This window comes from Alligator mississippiensis, chromosome 4, assembly GCF_030867095.1.
Source record: "Alligator mississippiensis isolate rAllMis1 chromosome 4, rAllMis1, whole genome shotgun sequence".
NCBI classification, from domain to species: domain Eukaryota; kingdom Metazoa; phylum Chordata; order Crocodylia; family Alligatoridae; genus Alligator; species Alligator mississippiensis.
This window is the reverse complement of record NC_081827.1, coordinates 19,040,488-19,061,474: the sequence shown is the minus strand read 5'-3', so window position 1 is coordinate 19,061,474 and position 20,987 is coordinate 19,040,488. Positions and strand designations below refer to the sequence as shown.

Sequence of the window (20,987 nt, the reverse complement as noted above, 5' to 3'; positions counted from 1 at the left end):
TGCTCCTCCTTAAAGGGGCGCACTACCTTGTTACAGTGGGGTACAAGTTCCTTTTGCCATTCTTGCTCAAACTGGGTGCATCTATATATGCCACTAAGGTGATGTGATAAACTGTGCTAGAGAAAACTCCTCCTGGGTGTAGCATTTACATGTGAGCCTTGGACTACAGCACTTTGAGCTGGGGTGGAGCAGGAGAAATCAGGGGAATCAGCCCCACGCTCTGAGTGGCAGTATTATACAGCAGAGGGGCTGGCTGAGGCAAAAGGGTGCTAAAGTATGGGGCTAGGCAGCAAGTAGCCCCCTGCACTTTAGCACCCTTGAGTCCCAGCCAGCCCCTGTCACTGTCTACATGTGTGTTTCAGTGAAGTAAATTGCTCTGCTGTAGGATAGTACTGTTCTCAACAGCTCTATCCTACGGCGGAGTTAATTAATTTACTGTGCCCTAATACCGGCGCAGGTGTAGACTGTGATGCTTTACTGTGGAGCTAATTAGCCAACTCCACAGTGAAGCTCATGTGTAGATGCACCCACAGGCTAGCAGTTTACTTCATGAATAGTTTCACTCATGTTGACCACTGTGGGTGCATCTCTGCAAGATGCTAATGTGCAGCGGTTAATACGCATATCTTTAGTACTTGTATAATCAAGTACTAAATAAATGTGCAGCAACTGGAGTTATGGTGCAGTAGCACTGGCAAATGCTTTTTTAGTGATGCTACTGCTCTGTAGCCTAGGACTACTGTGCAGTAGTGTATTAGCACTGTTTGTGCTCTGACATGCTGCTGCACAGTATTATTCAGCTACTGCACAGTTAGTATCTTGTGTAGACATGCCCTGTATATCATTATTTGCAATATGCATTCATTTGACCATACCTTGTCTGTTTAGATACCATGCAATTTGAGTGGATTCTTAAAGTAAGGTAGCATACAGTGTGAGGAACAGTGGCAGAATAGCAGTCCTCTGAAAGTACTATGCTTTGTTTCTTTACCTAACACAAAAATCCATAAGATATAATTTTTCTTCCATGGGCTACTGGCTAGTAGACTTTAGAAATAGGAGTTATCGGATGAAAAATCTGAGGAATTTCCTGAAATTACTTGTCAAATTACAATGGGAAAAGAGTAAATAGCAGGAGTAGCAGTGGTAAAATGTGCCACTGCTCACTCAGGAACAATGGAATCAAAAGACAATCTAAAATTATTGCCAACTCCGGAAAACACGGACAAACTGTTCTTCTTTCAATAATGACAGAAGGAGTCTGGAAAATTGGTTGTTTGTGGCAATAAGAAAGCCCATTTAATTTACTTGGAGATTAGAAACCAAGAGAAGCCTCACATAAAGTAAGTTTACTGGGCAGTAAATTGTTAGCAGTGTAAAGGAGCTATCCTAAACTATGAGAGAAAATGAGAAAGTGGCACTGTCTTTTAGCACCATGTAATGGTTCTGTACTTGAAGGAAGTTTAACTAAGATGGTACTTAAATCAGTCCACATTCATATCCGGTCCAACTGGCATGTAGAACTCATGAAAACGATTGCATTTAACTCTGCAATAAGGCAAAAGCGAGTAAAATATAAAAGTTGAAAGCAACCCTAAAACATTTAATTTCTTCTCAGTAAATGGCTGAAAATTAGCTGTGCTGACTAAAACCTCTCTCACAGTATTAACAATATAGAGTGTATATCTGGTTAGTAAATACCACATTTATTATTTTGTACCCTTGTTAAGCCAGGGGAGTTGAGAAAAATCTCATTGAAGCTGGTGGGCCCTTCATTTAGGATAAATGTAGGGCCAGCTAAACTCCCTTTGAAATGGGATAACTGAAACAATAGAAGTCACCATGCAGACTATATATCTAATAAGACCTGAGCTGTGAGAACAGGGAAATCACTAGTGTCAAATATAAATGTAGAAGCATGGATGTGCAAGTGGATCTCAGGAGCTGGAAATACCACAAAACAGTCAGAGAAAGCAACAGAAAGCTGAGAACAACCACAGAAGCTCTTGCATCATGACTGAGAGGAAGTTAAGAGAAAGGAATTTTTTTTAGTTCATACATAAGCTGTGAAAAAAGCCTTGTTATATTAGGAAAGGGAAATATGTATTCCTTTCAGGAAAACTGGACTTTGAGTACAATCTTTGTAAATAACCAAAAGAAGTCCTGATCCATCATTGATTTCTTCTCCTAAAGGAAGTAACCCACAACATCCCAACTAGCCCCAACTCCTGGCTAACTGCTCTGTCACAAGAGGTAACATACTTTCCAAAAGCAGGACTAGGGTCCAATTTTGAAGGAGAGGCATTGTGAGTTGGCATTCCTATTGCTCCAGGAGGGAATAAATGTGGGAGGTACTTGGAGAAATTAAAAACCACCAAAAGGAATTTTACAAAGACCAAAGGAGTTAAAGAAAGATCTGAAATTGGAGGTAGAGCAGTTAGTTGAATTAAAACAGAGTTAAGCAAAATGTAAAGCAGCATAAAACTTCACAAAAGTAGTAGGAGAAGTAGCTGCTAGATGTTTCTTAGAAAGGGCTGAGATTTGTATTTTTTAAATTCATTTTGTGTCTCAGGCCAAATTAACCAAATCAGTTCTGAATTCTACTGACTGGGCAGAACTCAGTCATTCAAGTCTTTGTGATGCTACCACCAAGAAGTATCCTCCTTCCCATACTCTTCAGCCTGGGGCTTCAGATACTACCAAATCTATGGCAGGCATCCTATGTGCAGGCCCCAAGTCTGGAGATCTTGGAGTTCAGATGCCCCTGAGTCTTGCTTGCCCTTAGCCCAAAGGAGCAAGGTAGGGAGAAATCCCCTTTTCCCCTAAAATAGGCATGTAGCCAAGATCCTCCCATTGGGAGTATCTCGGCTCTTGCAGGGGTCCTGTCTGCAGTGCATTGGACAGGTATCCACCCTCTATTACACAATGCCACTTAAGGTGATCATGGTATTTCTCCTTGATCTGAGCCAAAAGACTGAGAAACAATGTAGGCAGAGATGAAATTATTGTAGAGGAAGCAACTACAAAAGTAACTACTCTGAACTGGAACCCCAGCTGCAAGACCTTAAACTGGAATGCCAAGACAAATTCATGAGGTTGCCACCCACCTGTTATGGACCAGAAGGTTTTCTATGAAATAGAAAGATGAGGAAACCTTTGGTAAATCTCAAACTTGCTCACAAAGATGGTCTGCAGCCTGTTAAAGATGCTGCATGGCAGAGAAGTTAGACTACAGAAGAAAAAAATCAACTCACCTTATATGGAACTGAGTTGGGAAGATTTGGGAAAGGCTTACAATACTTTCCTGCCCCATTTACAAACCTACAGCAGCTCAGAGCTGGTCTCAGCTTAGATAATTCAAATGCCAGCTGTCCCTAAGGACAAAATTCCCTGGCAATATTATTTAGCTTAGTTCAGCAATATAGGCTACATGGATTTTTGGAGAGATGAACAGACAGGGAGGTATGACAGCTTCTAGTAGCCAAATTTAGTGGAAAAGCTCTGAAGGATCTGTAGAACTTACTCATAAGAAGACACTGAGTAACCCACACCAAATGCAAACCCTTGATATGAGCTTTGGAGCCTGCCATCAATCAGGGGGGGCAGGAAGCAAGTAAGAACTGCAAGGAGAGGGAAAGAGGAAAACCCACTTGAAATGAGAGAGGATCTCCAGAGTTGTATTTTTTTTTTCCATATCCACATACCAAGGATTATCTTCACGGTGAATTTACAAAACATTTACAATGTATAGATATACAACTAGGAGTCTAGTCAATGAGGAGTCTAGTCAATGATGCACTGCAGGATAAGTGTATTGGTGAGATGGGAGTCCAGGAAGGGTGGTCGTTCCTAAAGGAAGCGATCCTTTGGGCACCGAGGGAGACTATCCCAGTACAAGGGAAAAGGGGGAAAGGGACCAAACAGGGAAATCCAGGGGAGCCTAAGGGCAAACAAGAAGGCATATAGGTGGTGAAAGCAGGGGGAATCTACCAAGGAGGAGTACACCCACTTGGCCCGCACTTGCAGGGAAGCAGTTAGAAAGGCCAAAACAACTACAGAGCTGAGGCTGGCAACACAAATTAAAGACAACAAAAAGTCTTTTTTTAGGTATGTAGGGAGTAAAAGGAAGGTGCAAGGCAGCATCGGACCTATACTGGACAAGAAGAAGCAATTAGTGATAGACCGGGGGGGCAAGGCTGAGGTATACAATGAGTTTTTGCCTCTGTGTTCCTGAACAGGGGTCAAGATAAGCTCCTAATGGGTTCTTAGATGGGCATCAGAGGGACACGAGCCCAACAACTGTTGACGCTGACTTGGTGCAGAGTCACTTTGATGGACTGGTTGTGTCCAAGTCAGCAGGCCCAGATGAGCTCCGAGAGTACTGAAGGAATTGGCCAGTGTCGTAGAAGAACTGCTGGCACGGCTGTTTGAGCACTCATGGCACTCTGGTCAGGTCCTGGAGGACTGGAAAAGGGCCAGTGTGGTCCCTATTTTCAAGAAGGGGAGGAAGGAGGGTCCGAGTAATTATAGGCTAGTCAGTCTCACCTCCATCCTTGGAAAGGTCTTTGAAAAGATTATGAAGGATCATATTTGTGGGAGTCCAGCAGGCAATATAATGCAGCAGGTAAACCAGCATGGATTCGTAACAGGTAGATCATGCCTGACCAATCTGGTTTCGTTTTATGACAGGGTCACAAAACGCTTAGACACAGGAGTAGAGGTAGAGGTCTTCTTGGATTTTAGCAAGGATTTTAGTATTGACCTGGAAGGAAGTAGGTAGTGGGATCCCGCAGGGTTCAGCCCTTGGACCTGTAACTCTTCAATATCTTCATTAGTGACTTGGATGTGGGTATGAAGTGTACTCTGTCCAAGTTTGCAGATGATACTAAATTGTGGGGTGCAGTGCACACTCTGAAGGGTAGGGAATGATTGCAGGCGGAACTGGACAGGTTAGAAAAGTTTGCAGTACACAACAGGATGCAGTACAACAAGGACAAGTGCAGAGTGCTGCACATAGGGCGCAAAAATATCCAGCACACCTACTGGTTGGGAAGTGACCCTCTCAGCAGCACAGAAGTGGAAAGGGATCTCAGAGTCATATGGACTCCAAGATGAACATGAGTCATCTGTGTGATGAAATCATCAGCAAAGCTAACCGCACTTATAGAACCAAGGAGGTGATACTTCCCCCTCTATGTGGCAATGGTCAGACTGGTTGGAGTACTGCATCCAGTTTTGGGTGCTGTACTTCAAGAAGGATGTTGATAGACTTGAGAGGGTCCAGAGGAGGGCCACTCGTATGGTTAGGGGCTTACAGTACAAGCCCTATGAGGAGAGACTGAGGGATCTGGACCTCTTCAGCCTCCACAAGAGAAGGCTGAGGGCTGATCTTGTGGCCAGCTACAAATTCATTAGGGGGATGCAGCAAGGGATTGGAGATGCTCTGTTCACCAGGGCGCCTCTTGGGGTAACAAGGAGCAATGGTCACAAACTAACAGAGAGCAAATTTAGGCTAGATATCATGAAAAACTTCTTCACGGTAAGGGTGGCCAAAATTTGGAATTGGCTTCCAAGGGAGGTGGTGCTCTCCCCTACTTTGGGGGTCTTTAAGAGAAGGCTGGATAGGCATCTGGTTGGGGTCATCTGACCCCAGCACTCTTTCCTGCCTAGGCAGGGGGTCGGACTCAATGATCTTTTGAGGTCCATTTCGACCCTAGCATCTATGAATCTATGAAACTAGACTTGGATTTGCAGGTCAGGAAAAGGAGGACAAAATACAATAAAATTTACTATGGAACTTTACTTTTCCATTGCAGCAGAGAGAAATAGTAGTTAATAGAGAAACTGAAAGATGATCACCATGAGCTTTGAAAATACAGCTCTGTGTCTAATATGCACAAACGGATGAAGGAAAATGGGAATCTAATCTAATTAGTAACATTTTTGAAAGATTGGGGAAAGTATTAAATTGAGTTTATAAAACAAGGGTACTTAGCAATACTGAAAATATTTCAGTTAAATATTTGTACGAAGAGAAAATTAACAACTAAAATATTGTTATCAATAGGAAACTGGTCGGGACAGGAAGAGACATAATTGTCTAATGAATGGTCCTTACCCTCTTCAGGAAGGAAGATTAGAAATGTTAACCTGAAGGCACAATGATTGAAGGTCCATAAAACAACCCCATGGATGAGATGTAGACTACTGAATATGTAATATAGGTGAAATGTATAAGCTTAGCAGGCACTAACTCACATAGTTATTAGACCAGATATGCTAAAAAGACTAGGAAAGATGGGAGCTCAAAACGAAGTCATCTAATTAGTTTCAGGTGGAAACAACATGCACCATTCCTTAAGACAGCCAAATTGGGGTTTATAAATTGGAACCTGGGAACTCAGGCAAGAAGCCTGGGTGGCCATCACAAGTGGATGCGCTAATAGCTCGTGTGGATTGAACTTGGACTAGTGACTGTGAAGTAAAAGCCAGGAAAAGTGCCCTACAGATTTTGTCTGTGGAAATTCTCTTTAAGGCTAGGGCCTGGGTGAAAAAAACTAGTTTGTAGGTAATTGATTTGCAGAGAACAAGTTTTTCTGCCTTCAGGATATAACAATTACATTCTGTGGTAACTTTACAGCAAAATGGAGATGTGGGAATAGTTGAAACATGCTATGAGATCCAAAAGCTCAGTAAACTCTTTGTTACTTATGGATCTGAAATAGGAATGGATTCCTGTTTGCATGCTGAATATCTGTGACAAGGAGCAGATACTAACAAGGGAACTGCAAGAGCAAAATGCGTACCACCAGTTTAGATAAAAGATGGTGGAGAAGAAAACTACAAGGAGAAAGGGTATATTTGAGCACTGAGCATATCAGATTACTCATTCTGTTGCAGTGTTGTGCACTTAGGTTCATAGGAAAGTAGGGCTGGAAAGATCTCATGGGATCACCTACTCTAGCATCCTCCTCAAGGTAGGATCATTCCTGACTAAACAACCCCAGCCAGGTGTCTATCTGCTCTCCTATGTAATCAAGAGGAAAATATGGCTGGAAAAGTAACAGCAATTAAAACTGAAGGGAAGAGGAAAAGCGGAAGGTCAAGGCTGAGATGATTTGATAGAGTCAGGAAAGGCATAAAAGAACTGGAGATAGGAACAGAAAATGTCACTGATTAGAACAAATGGAGAAGGATGGCCAACTCTATAATTGAGTAGAACTAGGGCCAAAATAAGAGAGAGAGCATAGAGGATAGTGCAACTTGGCATTTTCTGCATTGAAAAAGGCCCTTGTTACTACCCCTGACTTAGCCTACTATGTTTCAAAAGCCTTTTCATATTAGACAAAGATTTTGTACTTATAATCTGTTTACTGTACTTGCAATTTTGGTGTCCTATTGTGGCCAAAGTTTGCGTTCTCCAAAGATAAATTACTGTACAAAAGGCACCCCATGCATCAACTAAATCATTTTCATATTACACCATTATTTAAGAGGGAGTAAGTTGTGGTGCAAACCATGCATGCCTGTAATGGCACTCTCGATTCAGGAATCCTGAGGGCCAGGTTTTTAGACAGTGCTTTGACTTTGAGTTAAACACAAGACTGAGTAAAAGTGCAATGATGTAGACATCTTATCAGTATTGTTAGGAGGCTAATCACTAATACTATCTTAAGCAGGATAACTAGTTGGTTGCCCAAGTTAAAGAGTGTGCTCATAATGAAATGGCTGTGTTTCAGCTTATTAAGAAGCAAAGGTTATTTTAGGTAATATGTTTTATTGTACCAATTGAATAACTGGGTGAGTGTTAGATAAGCTTTCAGTCATAAAGTGCCCTTCCTGAGATCTAGGAAAGAAGTGGAAACCACCTAAGCTAAATACCAGATTAAAATCAGATGAATGACTTTTAACTCCTTATATAAAAGAAAACAGTAACTTAAACCAGTGGAAGAGGGCTTTAAAAATATGGAGTAACCCTTCCATTCTCATATAATTTATTGACCACAATGGTTGTGACAACCCTACGCTTAGCTTACCATATTTGCCACATGTGCAAATGTTTTTGATTCATCCACTGGAACAGTGAATATATAGTTGCAGGTAGGGACTGGAGCAACTAAAACTGTCTCAAGGAGATGATCCTGATATCAGAATGCTGCATAACTGGGAAATCATTGCACAAATGCAGCCATTTTAAATGTGCAGTAAATGTGTTCTGGTCACAAAGAAAAAGCTTAGAATTTAAAGATGAAAGATCTGGGAGAAACAAAGAGTTAATGGCCACAGATATCAGTCAGTTGTATCAGGTGTATTGAAAAGGGAAGTTCTGAAGTTGTCATCATTTTTCAACTGTTTGACAGTTTGGGGGGTTGCAAAAACCTTAGCTAAGCTTAAGAGAGAAATTCTTTTTGGTAAAATTCAAATGGGATGGGGAGAATTGAAATAGAAAATGTGATGCTTGCACTGCAAAAATAAATGGACCCCTTATGATAAGAAGGATTCCTCTATGCAGAATTACCTAGGGTATAGGCGTGCCCAGTGCAACATGCTGCTGTGGGTGCACATGGACCTTTACATGAAACACAGTCTGGCAATTAACATTTATTGGCAGACCCTGAATGATGTTGGCCAACTCTTCACATCAAAAGTTTAACACTACCTCTATTTTTTCTGGCTGTATCTTTATTTGTTCTAGATAAAAAGAACCCGTGCATGAGGAAGATGACAATCTTTCAACTAAAAGTCTTATGTCCTTTGATGTCTATACTGACATTTTGCCTGGATAAATGTCAGTGGTGCACCATGAACTCTTTAGAAGCAGTACACTAGCAGACCTGTCTGCAACAGGGGTCTACTTGCAAGTACAGAAGACAACCCACATTGTGGTTTAAATAAACTACTCAGCTTCTAAACTTCACTTTTATACGATGAAATGCAAAGGCATTAGGAACAGATAAACAAGTCTTTCTGAGCCAAGCAGGATCTTCTCATCTCTGTCCTGAAAATGGATCCTTCTATTAATTCCATACAATTGCACAAATGCTACTCTCCCTGTTGCAAATATGGGCACTCTTGGGATCTGATTCCCTGATCCCAGAATCATACCTTCTTCCATTACACCTTTAAATGAATGTGTAATGGAAGAAGGTATGATTCTGGTATCAGGGAATCAGATCCCAATTGTGCCCTTTCTATTTGAAAGATCACTGGCAAGTTGAAAGCCAGGTGCTCGGACCTGGTATGGCCTAGGGATGTCTCAGAGCTGCAGCAATTTGTGGGCTTCCTCCAGGGAGTTTAAACCCTGCTCCTAGAAGCACCGGTAGGGCTTCTGGGAATGGGGAATCAGACACTCCTGGAAGTGTCAGATTCTTGGTTTTCCATGCCAGGGACTTTCAACCAGGAGCACAGGGTTTAAAGGCACTGGTGGGAAAAGCCCTTCAGCTCCCCCTGCTGTGGGCCTCTGATCTACTGTCCCCTCACTCCCCATCCCCACTTATTTGTGGCTGCCCAGCCTCTGTCCCAGGGAGCAGGCAAGGAAGGGTTAACCTGCATGGCCAGGTACTGCTACTGCTTTCTGGGGGGGCTCTGCCTGGAGAAGAGCAGCAGCTCAGCAACAGTGGTCCTAGTGGCCAGGCAGGCAGGTTAACCCTTCTCTGTCTGCTCCTTTGGGACAAACAGCATGGGCAATCCAAATGTAAATGGGGAGAAATGGGGACAAGCAGGAGTCATGGAGGTAGGGGGAAGCCCAAAAAGGGAGGAGGCGGGTATTCTTATTTTTCAGTCCCCTAGGCCCCTGTTAGCCTGAAGTGTGACTGCTCCAAACTCAAGCTATTGCTAACACTGATCAATATTTGTGTGGCTCAGTGTAATATGTAACAAGGCCCTGAAAGTACATGGCTTGTTCTTTTAGCAGGCTATCTACAAATGTTGTGTAAATGCCTATGCTTTGCACATTCTTTGCTACATAACTCACTGGTGTTACAAAGCACTGGTAAAAGGCCAGGGCGTTCTTTGATGCCTGAAGAATCCTAAAGCCATCAATTATATTTATAATGTATACAATGCATAGGAAAAATGTATACAGTGGGTGCATCCAGACGAGATGCTAACTGCACGTTAGCATGCCGAGCAGAAATCACGCTAATACACTACTGTGCAGTTAATGTCTGAAAAAAACCTGTGTGCCTATGCTACTGCACAGTAGTGCAAGTTACTGCACACTGATTTAGTACTTGGTTATCCAACTACTAAATATAATGTGCAGTAACTATGTCCTATTAATGAACTTTAAAGTCTTATGGATTCTTTCCAAGTTAGGAGACAATGTATAATATAAGCAGTTTCTTTGCAAAATTCTCTTTTAATTTTCTGAAGCAAAAAACAAACTTTACTTCAGGGTTTATTTCTCATTAAATGAAGTAATTAGCTATCAGGGGTTACAGTGATAATGAATTAATATCATAGTTGAGCTGTAGTTTCAATACAAATTAAAACATTTAAACTTTCTAATTAGGAGTTTTATTTTTAAAACATTGAGGTTACCTTAAGTTCAGAGCTAAATGGCTTAATATTACAATTGGGGAATGATGTGTTTCTTGCACTGGCAGACTTTAGCATGCATAGTGTGTGGCTTTTTGTTTGTGGTTTCCTTTTCACTTTGAAAACATACAGTACTGTGTATCCATGCACAAAATTAAACTTGCTGGAAATTTGTTAATATTTAGAAAATTTACCCTGAGAAGAAGAGTATGATTTCTCTGGGCTAGTCTCACAAAAAAGAGGCATGTGAATTGGGATGAGTTTAAAAAAAATAAAATTACTGCAAATATACAGAAAGGTCATTTGCTGCCAAGAAAGAATATTGTTAAAAAATCAGCCATTTTCTAAGCCTCTTTTTCTGTTGGATGTAGAATGGATGAAAAGGAGAAACAACCTCAGTCAAAAGACTAGAGTCTCTGGGTATTTGTTGAATGATAATTAGGATAACTAATTTAATAAAGCAAGTAGACCAGACCTTTCTCCCTAATCTGATGCTAAATCTATGAGTTTTGCACATGTGTGTGTGTGTGTGTAGTTACAATTCCTGTTTCAGCTCAGAAATTAAAAGAAAAAAGTTCAAGGCATTCTCCCACTGGTTTCAACCTGACTGGAAAAAGCAATAATTCACATATAGGACTCTTTATTGCCGAGGCTGTATAGAGACACTCTACCAACACTACTGTGAGGTGGGTAGGTAGGTACATATTAACGTTCAAGGATATTGAGCTGAGGCTCAAGACAGGGAAGAATGAAGGTCAGAGTAAAGTAGTTGATTAAGGTTTGGTAGGGTCAAAGATAGGAACAAGATTAAAAAGGACAAAGATAAGGTCTTGCTAGAAGTGGGAAGCTTTATAGCCATCTAATCAGGGGCTCTCATTTGCCCACTCAGGTCACTTGGTTCCCCGATGGTGGCCTCATTTGAGGGTACAGAATAAGCTGGGGCTGGCAAGTAGCCAGCAGTTTGGTGACATCCTTGGGGGTCTGACACCCACTAGGTGGATTAGCATGTGGCCCACCCTGCCCAGGAAGGACACAGTGGAGTAATTTAGAGTTACTAAATAATTGATCCTGAACTGGTTTTATGACATCTCCAGTCTCCTTTCCTGAATTGACAAGTAACCTACTGTGGGAGAGACTCTGGCTTTAAAATAAAGTTATGGGGAAAATGAAAAATGTCCATCCTGCAGAAACAGCTAATATTTTGGATTGGGTTGGGATAGAAAATATAAAAATACCAATTGATTTGTGGAATGAAAATTTTGAAAAGATCTCACTAGAAAATAATGAAAAGTTTCCTGATGGCGTTTTTAATCAAAACTAAATGACTTTATACTCTTAAGCTGAAATAGTTCATTTAAGTTTGTCTAAGTGGCACAAAACTTTTCAACCTCAGAAATGAATTTCTCTATGATGGCACATTGCTCCATAGATGATGTAGTTTGGACCCAATGTCCCCATTTTTATATGGAGCTCCCTAGCAAAACTACATTTTCCAGGGTGTTTTTGCAGCCAAATGACTCCCATAAAGCACCTTTCTGTTCAGAGAGGAGACTGAGCTGCATCCTGGGAGATACAGTTTAGCCAGGGGGTAAAGTGCAGAAGACAGATGGGGAACCTAAAGTACAATAGCCAAATAGCTTAAACATCAAGTAGACACAGCTGGTTCCCCAACAGATGTAGGTCACAGAAGTGCTCCAGAAGTCAATGGAATTCCAATAATGTGCACCAAATACGAATCTGGTCCTTTATTTGATATCATAATAGATAGCTGGATGATGGCATACACAGAGAGGAAAATATTTCCACTTTATGTGTTAAAGGATTATATTTTCAGCATGGGTATTGAGATGGATATTGACCTTTATTCCTTTTCTTTCCACTGGTACTTTGCAAAACTCTCTGCATTGAGAGCTCTGCATCTGAAATAACACCCAAGTGTGGGTGCATGTTTGGGGGGGGGAAGGGAAAGAGAGATTCAGAACAGTGCATTGTCCCTGTTAAATTCTAACAACAGGAATGTGCAATTAGGTTTTTATCATCGGAGAAGAAATGCTTAAACATGCTTAAGCAAACCAGGTTAGATGCATAACTTTTATTAGGTGACGTGAAAACAGTTGATCCATGTTTCAACAGAAGTCCAGGTCCCCTCGGTGGACTGGAAAAGCAGAAATTGTTCTTCCACAATTTGCTTAGCACGTTCTTTCACTACGGACTTACATGATTCTTGTAAGGTCAAGTAAAGGTCTTGAGTTGTGTTAACATTTACAGCACTTCATATAGGGGTAAATAAATGAGTAAATGTTGTAATACATTAGGAGACATGGCAAGAAGGGTTTGAGATTTGGTTGGTTTCTTGGCCATGTCTTTTCTGCTCACCTCCTTCGGGCTTGACTGGTCCATCTGACATCACTTTCCTGAGGGCTAGTTGGCTTTGGTCTTTGTTGTCATTGGCTGGTGGAGGCAGATTGTCAGACTGAGTTCTTTGAATTGGGAGGACTCCTGCTATGCTGTGTCTGTGCTGCTTCCTGGCATGATTAGACTGACCGCTTTTATGTGCTGCTGTGGCAGTGTGGGTGAAATGGAAACCCAGAGTATGTATCCTCAGATGGAACCAGCTTAAATGTTATTCATGCAAACAGAAGTGTTCTTTTCTGTATTTAAATAAGTAGTGTTTTCAAACACCAGAGACATCACATGCACAGCATTAAGGGGGGATTAAAACTGGCTGTTTCTTTATTAATGATGGTAAAGACAAGGGAAATATTTTTCCCCTTTTTTGCTTCATACAACAATGAATTTATGGCACACCAACAAACCCTGAATACAAACATAATGAGTCCATGGTGGGAAGGTTTTAATTGGTCAGCAACTAAATCCTCAACCAGTTATAAGGTGCACCTCTCAATTTTGTTTTGAAGCCCTGCCATTTTGGATGAACATGTTGTAATCTGTTAATTGTTTTGAAGCTGCCAGACAAATACTATCTTGACCCTAAATCAATCTGTGGCATAATGTAATTATGAAAACTGAATCAATTATAGCAACTAAGTTAGTATAGTCCAAAGAGAGTTGAATAATAAGTTTTCCCACAATCTCCTTGTTAAAGGTCTTGAGTATTTACTGTCAGCCTGCCTCTCAGCAGCACTCATTTACTAATGATGTTGCTTTGGATAACCCTTTCCTTCCATGTAGCTCTCCTGATTGTTTTCTCAAATTAGTATCTTCCTGTTCTTGTTCTCTCAATGAATAGTGTGCATGAGTCTTGGCAAATTGACAGCCGCCATCTCAGCATTTTGATTTTTTCAGTGGTTGAGTTATTTAGCAACACCAAAACAACACCAAACACATGAATGAAGTTTCCATGAGTCATGCACAGCTATGGAATGTCATGGACCACGGATGGACAAAGTGATCAAGAAACAGCCAGTTTCACTGAAGTTTATATTTATATATATAAAAAAAAAAGACTTTGAAATAGGATACTATTGTACTTATATGTATTTAAAGACATGTACACACACACACACACACACACACACATAAACACACAAAGAAATACTTTGACTAGAGTGAGCACAGTGTGCCAAGAATGGAAAAAAGAAATAGCAAAAAGGGGAAGGACAGCAGGGGAAAAGGCAACAGATGAACATTAAGCTGCCATGCTGAGGAATTTATTTGCGTCTTTTACTTGGTTGGAGGCGAAGCTGTTGGACAGCTGCTTCAGCAGCGGCGATTGCTGCCCCAGCGTCTTCAAGGTGAGTTTGAGTGACGCTGGTTTTGCTTTGGCTGCGGGATGGTCCATGAGAGCGTAGATGTCCTTCAGAGGAAGATTTGGAGCTCCCTGGACTACTGTGGGATTTTTCAATGGTGGGCACCTGCATGTCTGGGAGAAAAAGGATAAGCATTGTTAAAAAACTCTCTCTTGGATATACAGTATCTGTAGGCAAAGTCCTAAACAATTCATGATGTGTAGTTCTAGTCTTAAGTCTCTATATCTGAGAGACTCCCTTCTGATACATGGTTCCCTCCTGCTTTCCTGTGGCTCTGTGATTCTATACGACTAATTAATTTAAATCCATTTCATTCAGCTGAGTGTGGTGCCATCCACGAGTAGAGGTAGTTAGTCATGTTAGTCTGAACTCAGGCAGAGTGAGGTGGCATCTTTAAGACTAACTGGTTCAGAGAGGCATAATCATATCTGACAAAGTCGGCTGTTGCCTACAAAAGGTTATGTATCACTGAACCAGTTTGTCTCTAAGGAGCCACCCTGTTCTACTTTCTGCTTAACTTTAGACTAGAACAGGTAACCACTGCTCTCTAGTCATTAATATGACATATTTCATGCTGGTCCAACATTGCTCAGTTGTGAACTGATGGACAAAATCAAGGACTATCCCACTTCCTGCCCTTCTACCACCTTACCCCATAAGAGGACATTTTTGGTATATTTATGTTTGGTTATGTGCCCCAACAGACATGTTCCCAAGCTTGCTCTGCCACTCCTTTCCCATTCACTTGTGCCACATCTATGCCAAGCAAAATTGGAGGGAAGAAAGGTATCCAGTTCTGCTGACCCCACTGTACTCCAAGTCACAAAGTAGCACTTAGGTCATTATACCTGTAACTTCCTCTGATTTAGGCAGCAGACATTACTAGCCTTGTAAGTAAGCAGTTCATTGAAGGCTTTTATCACCAGAAGGCCATCCTGTCATTTGCTATTGTCATCTGGTTTCTATTTGTACTGCTTCTTCTCATGGTCATTTCTTGCACTGAATATGCTGTACATGCACACGTATACAGACATTCAGTTTCTACAAGGTAGAAGCTACAGGTGTACAACTGTTGACACTGTTTCTCCTGGATCAAAAATGACCAGTTAGAAGTCCCTTTCAGGAGTGTTCCTCTCAGGAGAATGAATATCTGCCCATTTTCTCCATCTTAATTTCTCCTAGAGACCAGGAAGTGTGGACCTAGGGAGAAAGTCTTCAGTGCCTTCCTGAGACCCTGGGGTCTGCAAAAAGTGTGGGCAGCAGTTGCTGCAGCTTCTCCAATAGACCGAAAGGGAGGGAAGGAGCAGCCACTAGTGTTTCCCTTTTGGATCCTCACACGCTGGGATTATCAGTGTGAGAAGAGAAGAGGGGGCTTTTCTGTGCTGCTCTGTCCACTCAGCGGCCAGGCACTGCAATCCCCCTGTCCTGTCTCCAGGATCTCTGGTGTAAAAAGCAGGCAGGGGGCCTGCCTCTTCCCCAAACAGGGTAGTCCCTGGTTTCAGGAAGAGGCAGGAGACTTTGCTGCTTCCCACTGGCTTCCCATTGCCTCCCTGCTGCCCCACTGAGCATTGGGGCAGCAATTTAAAAGCCAGCGGCTGAACCTTGCAGACTGGACCAGCCTACATTTTCCCTAGACTGGGATCATCCCAGGTTCATCAAGGCACAAGGAGCAGGGGCGAAGCGATGACTGTAGACAAAACATCAGCAGTGCTGTTCCCTTTCCCAGATTTTCCTCCACTAAAAATGCATGTTTGTGCACTGCCTATGTTTGCCAGCTAAGTTGTTGGGCAATTTAGGAAATGGTGAACTTGAGTGTCCTCTCATTTGCACAAGTGTAATTCTATTAAACTTCACCAGCTCCCCTAGTTTTGGTGGGGCTTCTTCTGACTGACAGTATAAGTGGGATAAACTCAAGCCTGCTATCTTTATAAATTCAAACGGTTATTCTGACCATATCAGAGGACAAATGGTTAAAGATTAGCATAAAAGTTCAAAGACAGCCATCATCAAGTATGAAGTGAAGATAAAAATAATGTGAAAAGCCAAATCTGAAATGGTGTATGTCCATATTGACATTTATTCAAGGATATTAGGCAAACAAAAAGTGCTATGGAATTATTAATAGCTATGCAAAACATGTGGGATGTCACTTTTAAGATCTCATCTGGATGACACAACACCCAATAAACTGCATGGTACCCAAAGGTCAAACCAGTTTAGGCATAAACAGATGAAATCACTGTGCAGAGCTACTGAACTTCACTTTTAAGAAATGTATATAGAAAATGTATGCAAGTCACTATTTTTCACAGAAACTTGAAAATCACAAAAATATTCTCCTCTGTTGACACTTTCTGTTGCCTTCCTGGAATATTTTCCATCTCTCTTATGTAAAATCATTCCTACCCTTGGATGGATCTGGGAAGATTCCATGGCTTCTACTTTTGATGACCGATGGCTTTGGTGATTGCTGGCTACTCTGTCCAGAATGGGATTTCCCATGATCGATGCTTTCGGTCTGTTCCTTCAAAAGGTACCACCGTGGGGTGTTGTCAAGCTGAGACGTGCTGGATAGCTCAATCAATACCTGTACAATGACATATGGCATATCTGATTTAAAATATACAGTGATATAAGATGACAATCTGATTCACTAACACTGATGCATGCCAGAAGTAACTCTACTGAAATTAATAGTTGCACATATTTAAAACTTATAAGGATACGTCAAAAATCAGGCACCATTTTTTCCCGTTATTTTATTTCTTCTTTCAAGTAAACATAAAATGGCAAATGACTGAATATTTGCTGTTAAAAAGCACTGTCAGATGTAAAATGAAGCTGAAAGGTTCTTGATAAATATTTTCAAATATTTTCATATGTAATATTTTAACTTGGTTAAAATGGAAGCCATTTTAAAATGGAGTTTAAGATATCTTGCAGAAGTGAGAGAACAATTCTTTTTCATTGCTTAGGAACAGAACTGATTTTATCTTGTAAAATTCAAAACTGATAGAGAGAGGAAAGTGATTCCTAGGGACTGTAACAGTGAGAGGGGCTCTTGGCAGAGAAATGATATGGCCATCTTCCTCTGACTGCTCTGGACCACTTGCACTTGTGGCAAAAATTTTGGAAACTTTTAGAAAAAAATAGTGCAGAAAAGGAAAGTCCATTTAGGAATTAGCTTGTGGCTAAGTAAAGCCCTTTACTACTTACCTGAGATGCAGTAAAGAAAGAGGCCCGCAGTGGCAAGGAATAGAGGGCACTGAAAGGGAGTGGAAGCCAGGCAGAACAAGGGAACCCAGATATAACAAAGTTTGGCAGACAGCCTGTAACTTCAGCATTCGAAAACAGGACAGCAATGGGCCTCAGCTGCCAGGTAGCTCTCAGTACGCCAAATCTGACAGGACCTGAGGGAACACTGCCAGCAACAAGGTAGGGGAACCCCACAAAAGAGAAATCCTTACTATGTCTTCTTGTAGAGAAGAGGAAACATAGGCAGTTTGCCACAGGCTTTTCTTATCCCTAGAATGCACTGAGGTCATAAAGGGCATTAAAAAGGGAGAGCCAGGGGTGCAAAGAGTAAATTGTAATAAGCTTGCAAAACATTTATGAGCAAGAGATACCCATCTTACAGATGTCCTAGGTTTGATGCACACCGTAGCTGTAGAGCATTATGCAAACGATAAAAGGCATAGTTATTTGGGAACAGAAAAGGGGCTGTGGTTAGGATAGAAGTTTGGGTCATGTAGTCTAGGAGCAAAAGCCTCAGATGTCTACAAAGGGCTTTTTTTGAGGAAGGCCTCTTATTCCTAGAAAGATTAATGAAAAACTGTTCCCACACAGAGAAAAAAAGAGCACTGAAATATACATCAAGGTCCCCATGTTGGCCTATCAAGGCTTAACATGGGACTGGTAGAACCTGACTTTATGGCACCCCCCCATCCTCCCTGCTGAAGCTGGGCCAATGTTCTGGGAAAAAACGGGGTCAGAAGAAGAACAAGCAAAGGCATCATAACTGTAGCCCAGTGGTCAGTCATCACCTCTAGGTTCCAGTCCTTGCTCCAATGCTTACTTTTTTGTGCGTGTGTGTGTGTGTTTGCTTTTTGAACCCAATGACTACCTAATAATAAAATTCATAAACAATGCAGGCAGCATGGATCTGAACCCTTCCCAGGGGAATACCCTACTTTCTAGGTTACAGTCAGATGCCTTCCTGCAGAACAGAAAAACATGCTTTCCTTTAGTTTCCATATGCCTTGACTTGGTCTCTTTGAAGTCCTTTGAGCAGTTTCTTCGCTTGCCCTTAAAGATATCAGGCAATGACAAATGACCTAAGTTACAGATTGACTGTATCACAGTTTGATAGTGTAGGCCTTCTTTAGGCTAAATCCTTCATAATCCCTGAATGCTATACCTAAAATATACTTACCTGCATGTGCATGCTGGCAATCTCTACACTAGGAACTGCTTTCATATTTACATTTCAATGAATTAAAAATAAATAAAACACTCATTTTTCAAGTCAAAGCTTTTAATCATGTTGGAGAAGCATCAGGCAGAGCACTAAATTTATCTGAAAATCATAAATAATAATGATTATTATTACTCTCTAAATATTCTCTCAAGTCATGTATTCTGGGGCAAGATACATACGCTGAACTCAGCAACAACACGATGTAGTAGGTAAGGCCATAAGTAATCCTATAACTGCTTTCTATATTCATCCATATAGTTGTTTAAATAACTATGCAAGCAGTGACATAGACTGCCTAGTACTATGGTTACAATAAAGCAAATCCAAAAATTAAATGAATAGTTTCTTGGTGTACCTGCTGTAAACTAACCCTAAAATGCAAGTTAAGCAGATTGTGGTCCTATTATTAGCTCTGCATATGAATAGTAATTTTGATAATTGATTTCTCTAGGTTCTTGTTTTTAACTGTAATCCTCTCTGGTAATAATGATTTTAATCGGTGTTTTGACACCATGGTTATTTCTGATAATTCCATGTTATATGTGTTAAAGGGGGGGAGGAGTGGGTTGTCTTTGAGCTTCTTATAGCTGAACTCACTTCAAAGCATTGTAAGGGAGGCCTTGATTCAGCAAGGTGCTTCAAGAGATCTACTTCAGGTGCTTCAAGTTAGGCATGTTCTTAAGCATCTCGCAAATTAGGGCCTGAGGGCAGGGTTAGGTCCTCTCCAATGATTTACACTTTCACTCTACTTCCCACACTCCTTTCCATCATCTCACTGGTAGAAAAAAGGAAACCCCTAACAAAACTATTGTTGAGACTACAACTACCTTAGTTTCAGGAACTATGAACTAAAACTTCATTAATTTTCATCCCAGTGTCTTAAAGCTAAGAGCCAAAAAATTAGCTGCAATATATCAGGACATGAAAAAAAAAAAGCAGGTGTCCCTTGAGCTTGAATGAAGGAAATCTTTCACGTTTTTTATGAAGCAGGCCCAGAGGTGATACTTAAGATGATATGATTTCTCTAGTTCCCCATTGAACAGCAAAGCAAAACAATCTCTGAATACCAACATGCATTTAATCAGCTGTCTCCCAAGCCAGGCTAAGAGAGGAAATTAGATACTCACTTCACCAAGAAAGTCATTGGAGGAAAATCTATCATAATCCCAGACAGTCACTTCCAGTGTCTTCTTCTTCAGCTACAATTTAAATCAAGAGATAATTAACCCCAATTGTCATCATAAACTTCATCTCACGTCCACACAATAGATTCTATTTGTTATCACTGGCCTGGGCCCTTTTTCCATATGACAGCCAGACAATTTTATCCTTCTATCAACCTTAATCTCAGAAAATTCATTTTGGCTAGAATCTGATAGGAAGACAGATGGGCTTGTACTTGGCACTGCTGGGACTCTCAGGAGATGTTTTTGCCAGCCTGACTGTGCATCCAGCACAAGGCCCTTACTATGATTTTTAAAAGTTGACAGCGGCCATGTTTCAGTATACTATACTTCTGTTCCTTTGTGCAGTTCAGTTGATTGTGCTTAAAATATATGGGACTCACAGACCTGCCTGTGGCTGAGATCAGTTTGAGTGTGAATTTCAAATTCTGCTTACCAATTTAATTCCCTAGAGCCTCAGAGCAGTCCATAAGCCTCTACATGGAAGTTGGGATTCACCCAATGGGTGAAACCCACCTTAGTGTTCCTGAAACACTGTAGTCTTACAGGAATCTTTACGATTGCTGGCAAAAGAAAAGGGTACAAATACTGTATTAACTAAACCTATGGATGGTGTCAATGGCTGTCATCAGTGAGTATGTGATCTACAGACAGCTCCCAACTTTGTTAAAGTTGATAGATGCGCTATCGATTCTTCTTTCATGCCAAAATTAGAGCGAATAAGCCCCTTTATGGGCAGAGAGACAGAAAGAGGTGGTGACAAGGAAGCTACTGCTCAAAACAATCTCCTGAAAACTGAGAAGAGGGAAAGATCTCCCTGATGGACAGAACTGGCTGTTCAGGCAGGTTTGGAGATTTTGACCCAGAAAACTTTTTCTACTGTTTATATTTGTTGCTGCTGTGGTCAGGGAAACAGGACTCTGTATATATTCTTTCACTATAAAAGGGCCTGAACCAAAGAAATGCCTGACTCACACAAGAAATTACACATCCTAACGGACATAACCTGTCAAAGTC

The 20,987-nt window shown here is 41.2% G+C and overlaps 1 protein-coding gene across 1 annotated transcript in view; it reads right to left on the bottom strand.

Moving 5' to 3' along the window:
• PCLO (piccolo presynaptic cytomatrix protein) overlaps positions 1-20,987 on the bottom strand; it is a 552,248-nt gene that overhangs the window by 81,687 nt on the left and 449,574 nt on the right. Inside the window, exons 18-21 of the mRNA XM_059725816.1 lie at positions 19,914-19,985; positions 16,716-16,896; positions 14,228-14,422; positions 12,916-13,098 (exon numbers count right to left, since the gene is read on the bottom strand). Of these exons, the coding sequence (XP_059581799.1) occupies positions 12,916-13,098; positions 14,228-14,422; positions 16,716-16,896; positions 19,914-19,985 (631 nt within the window). The remainder of the gene's footprint in view (positions 1-12,915; positions 13,099-14,227; positions 14,423-16,715; positions 16,897-19,913; positions 19,986-20,987) is intronic.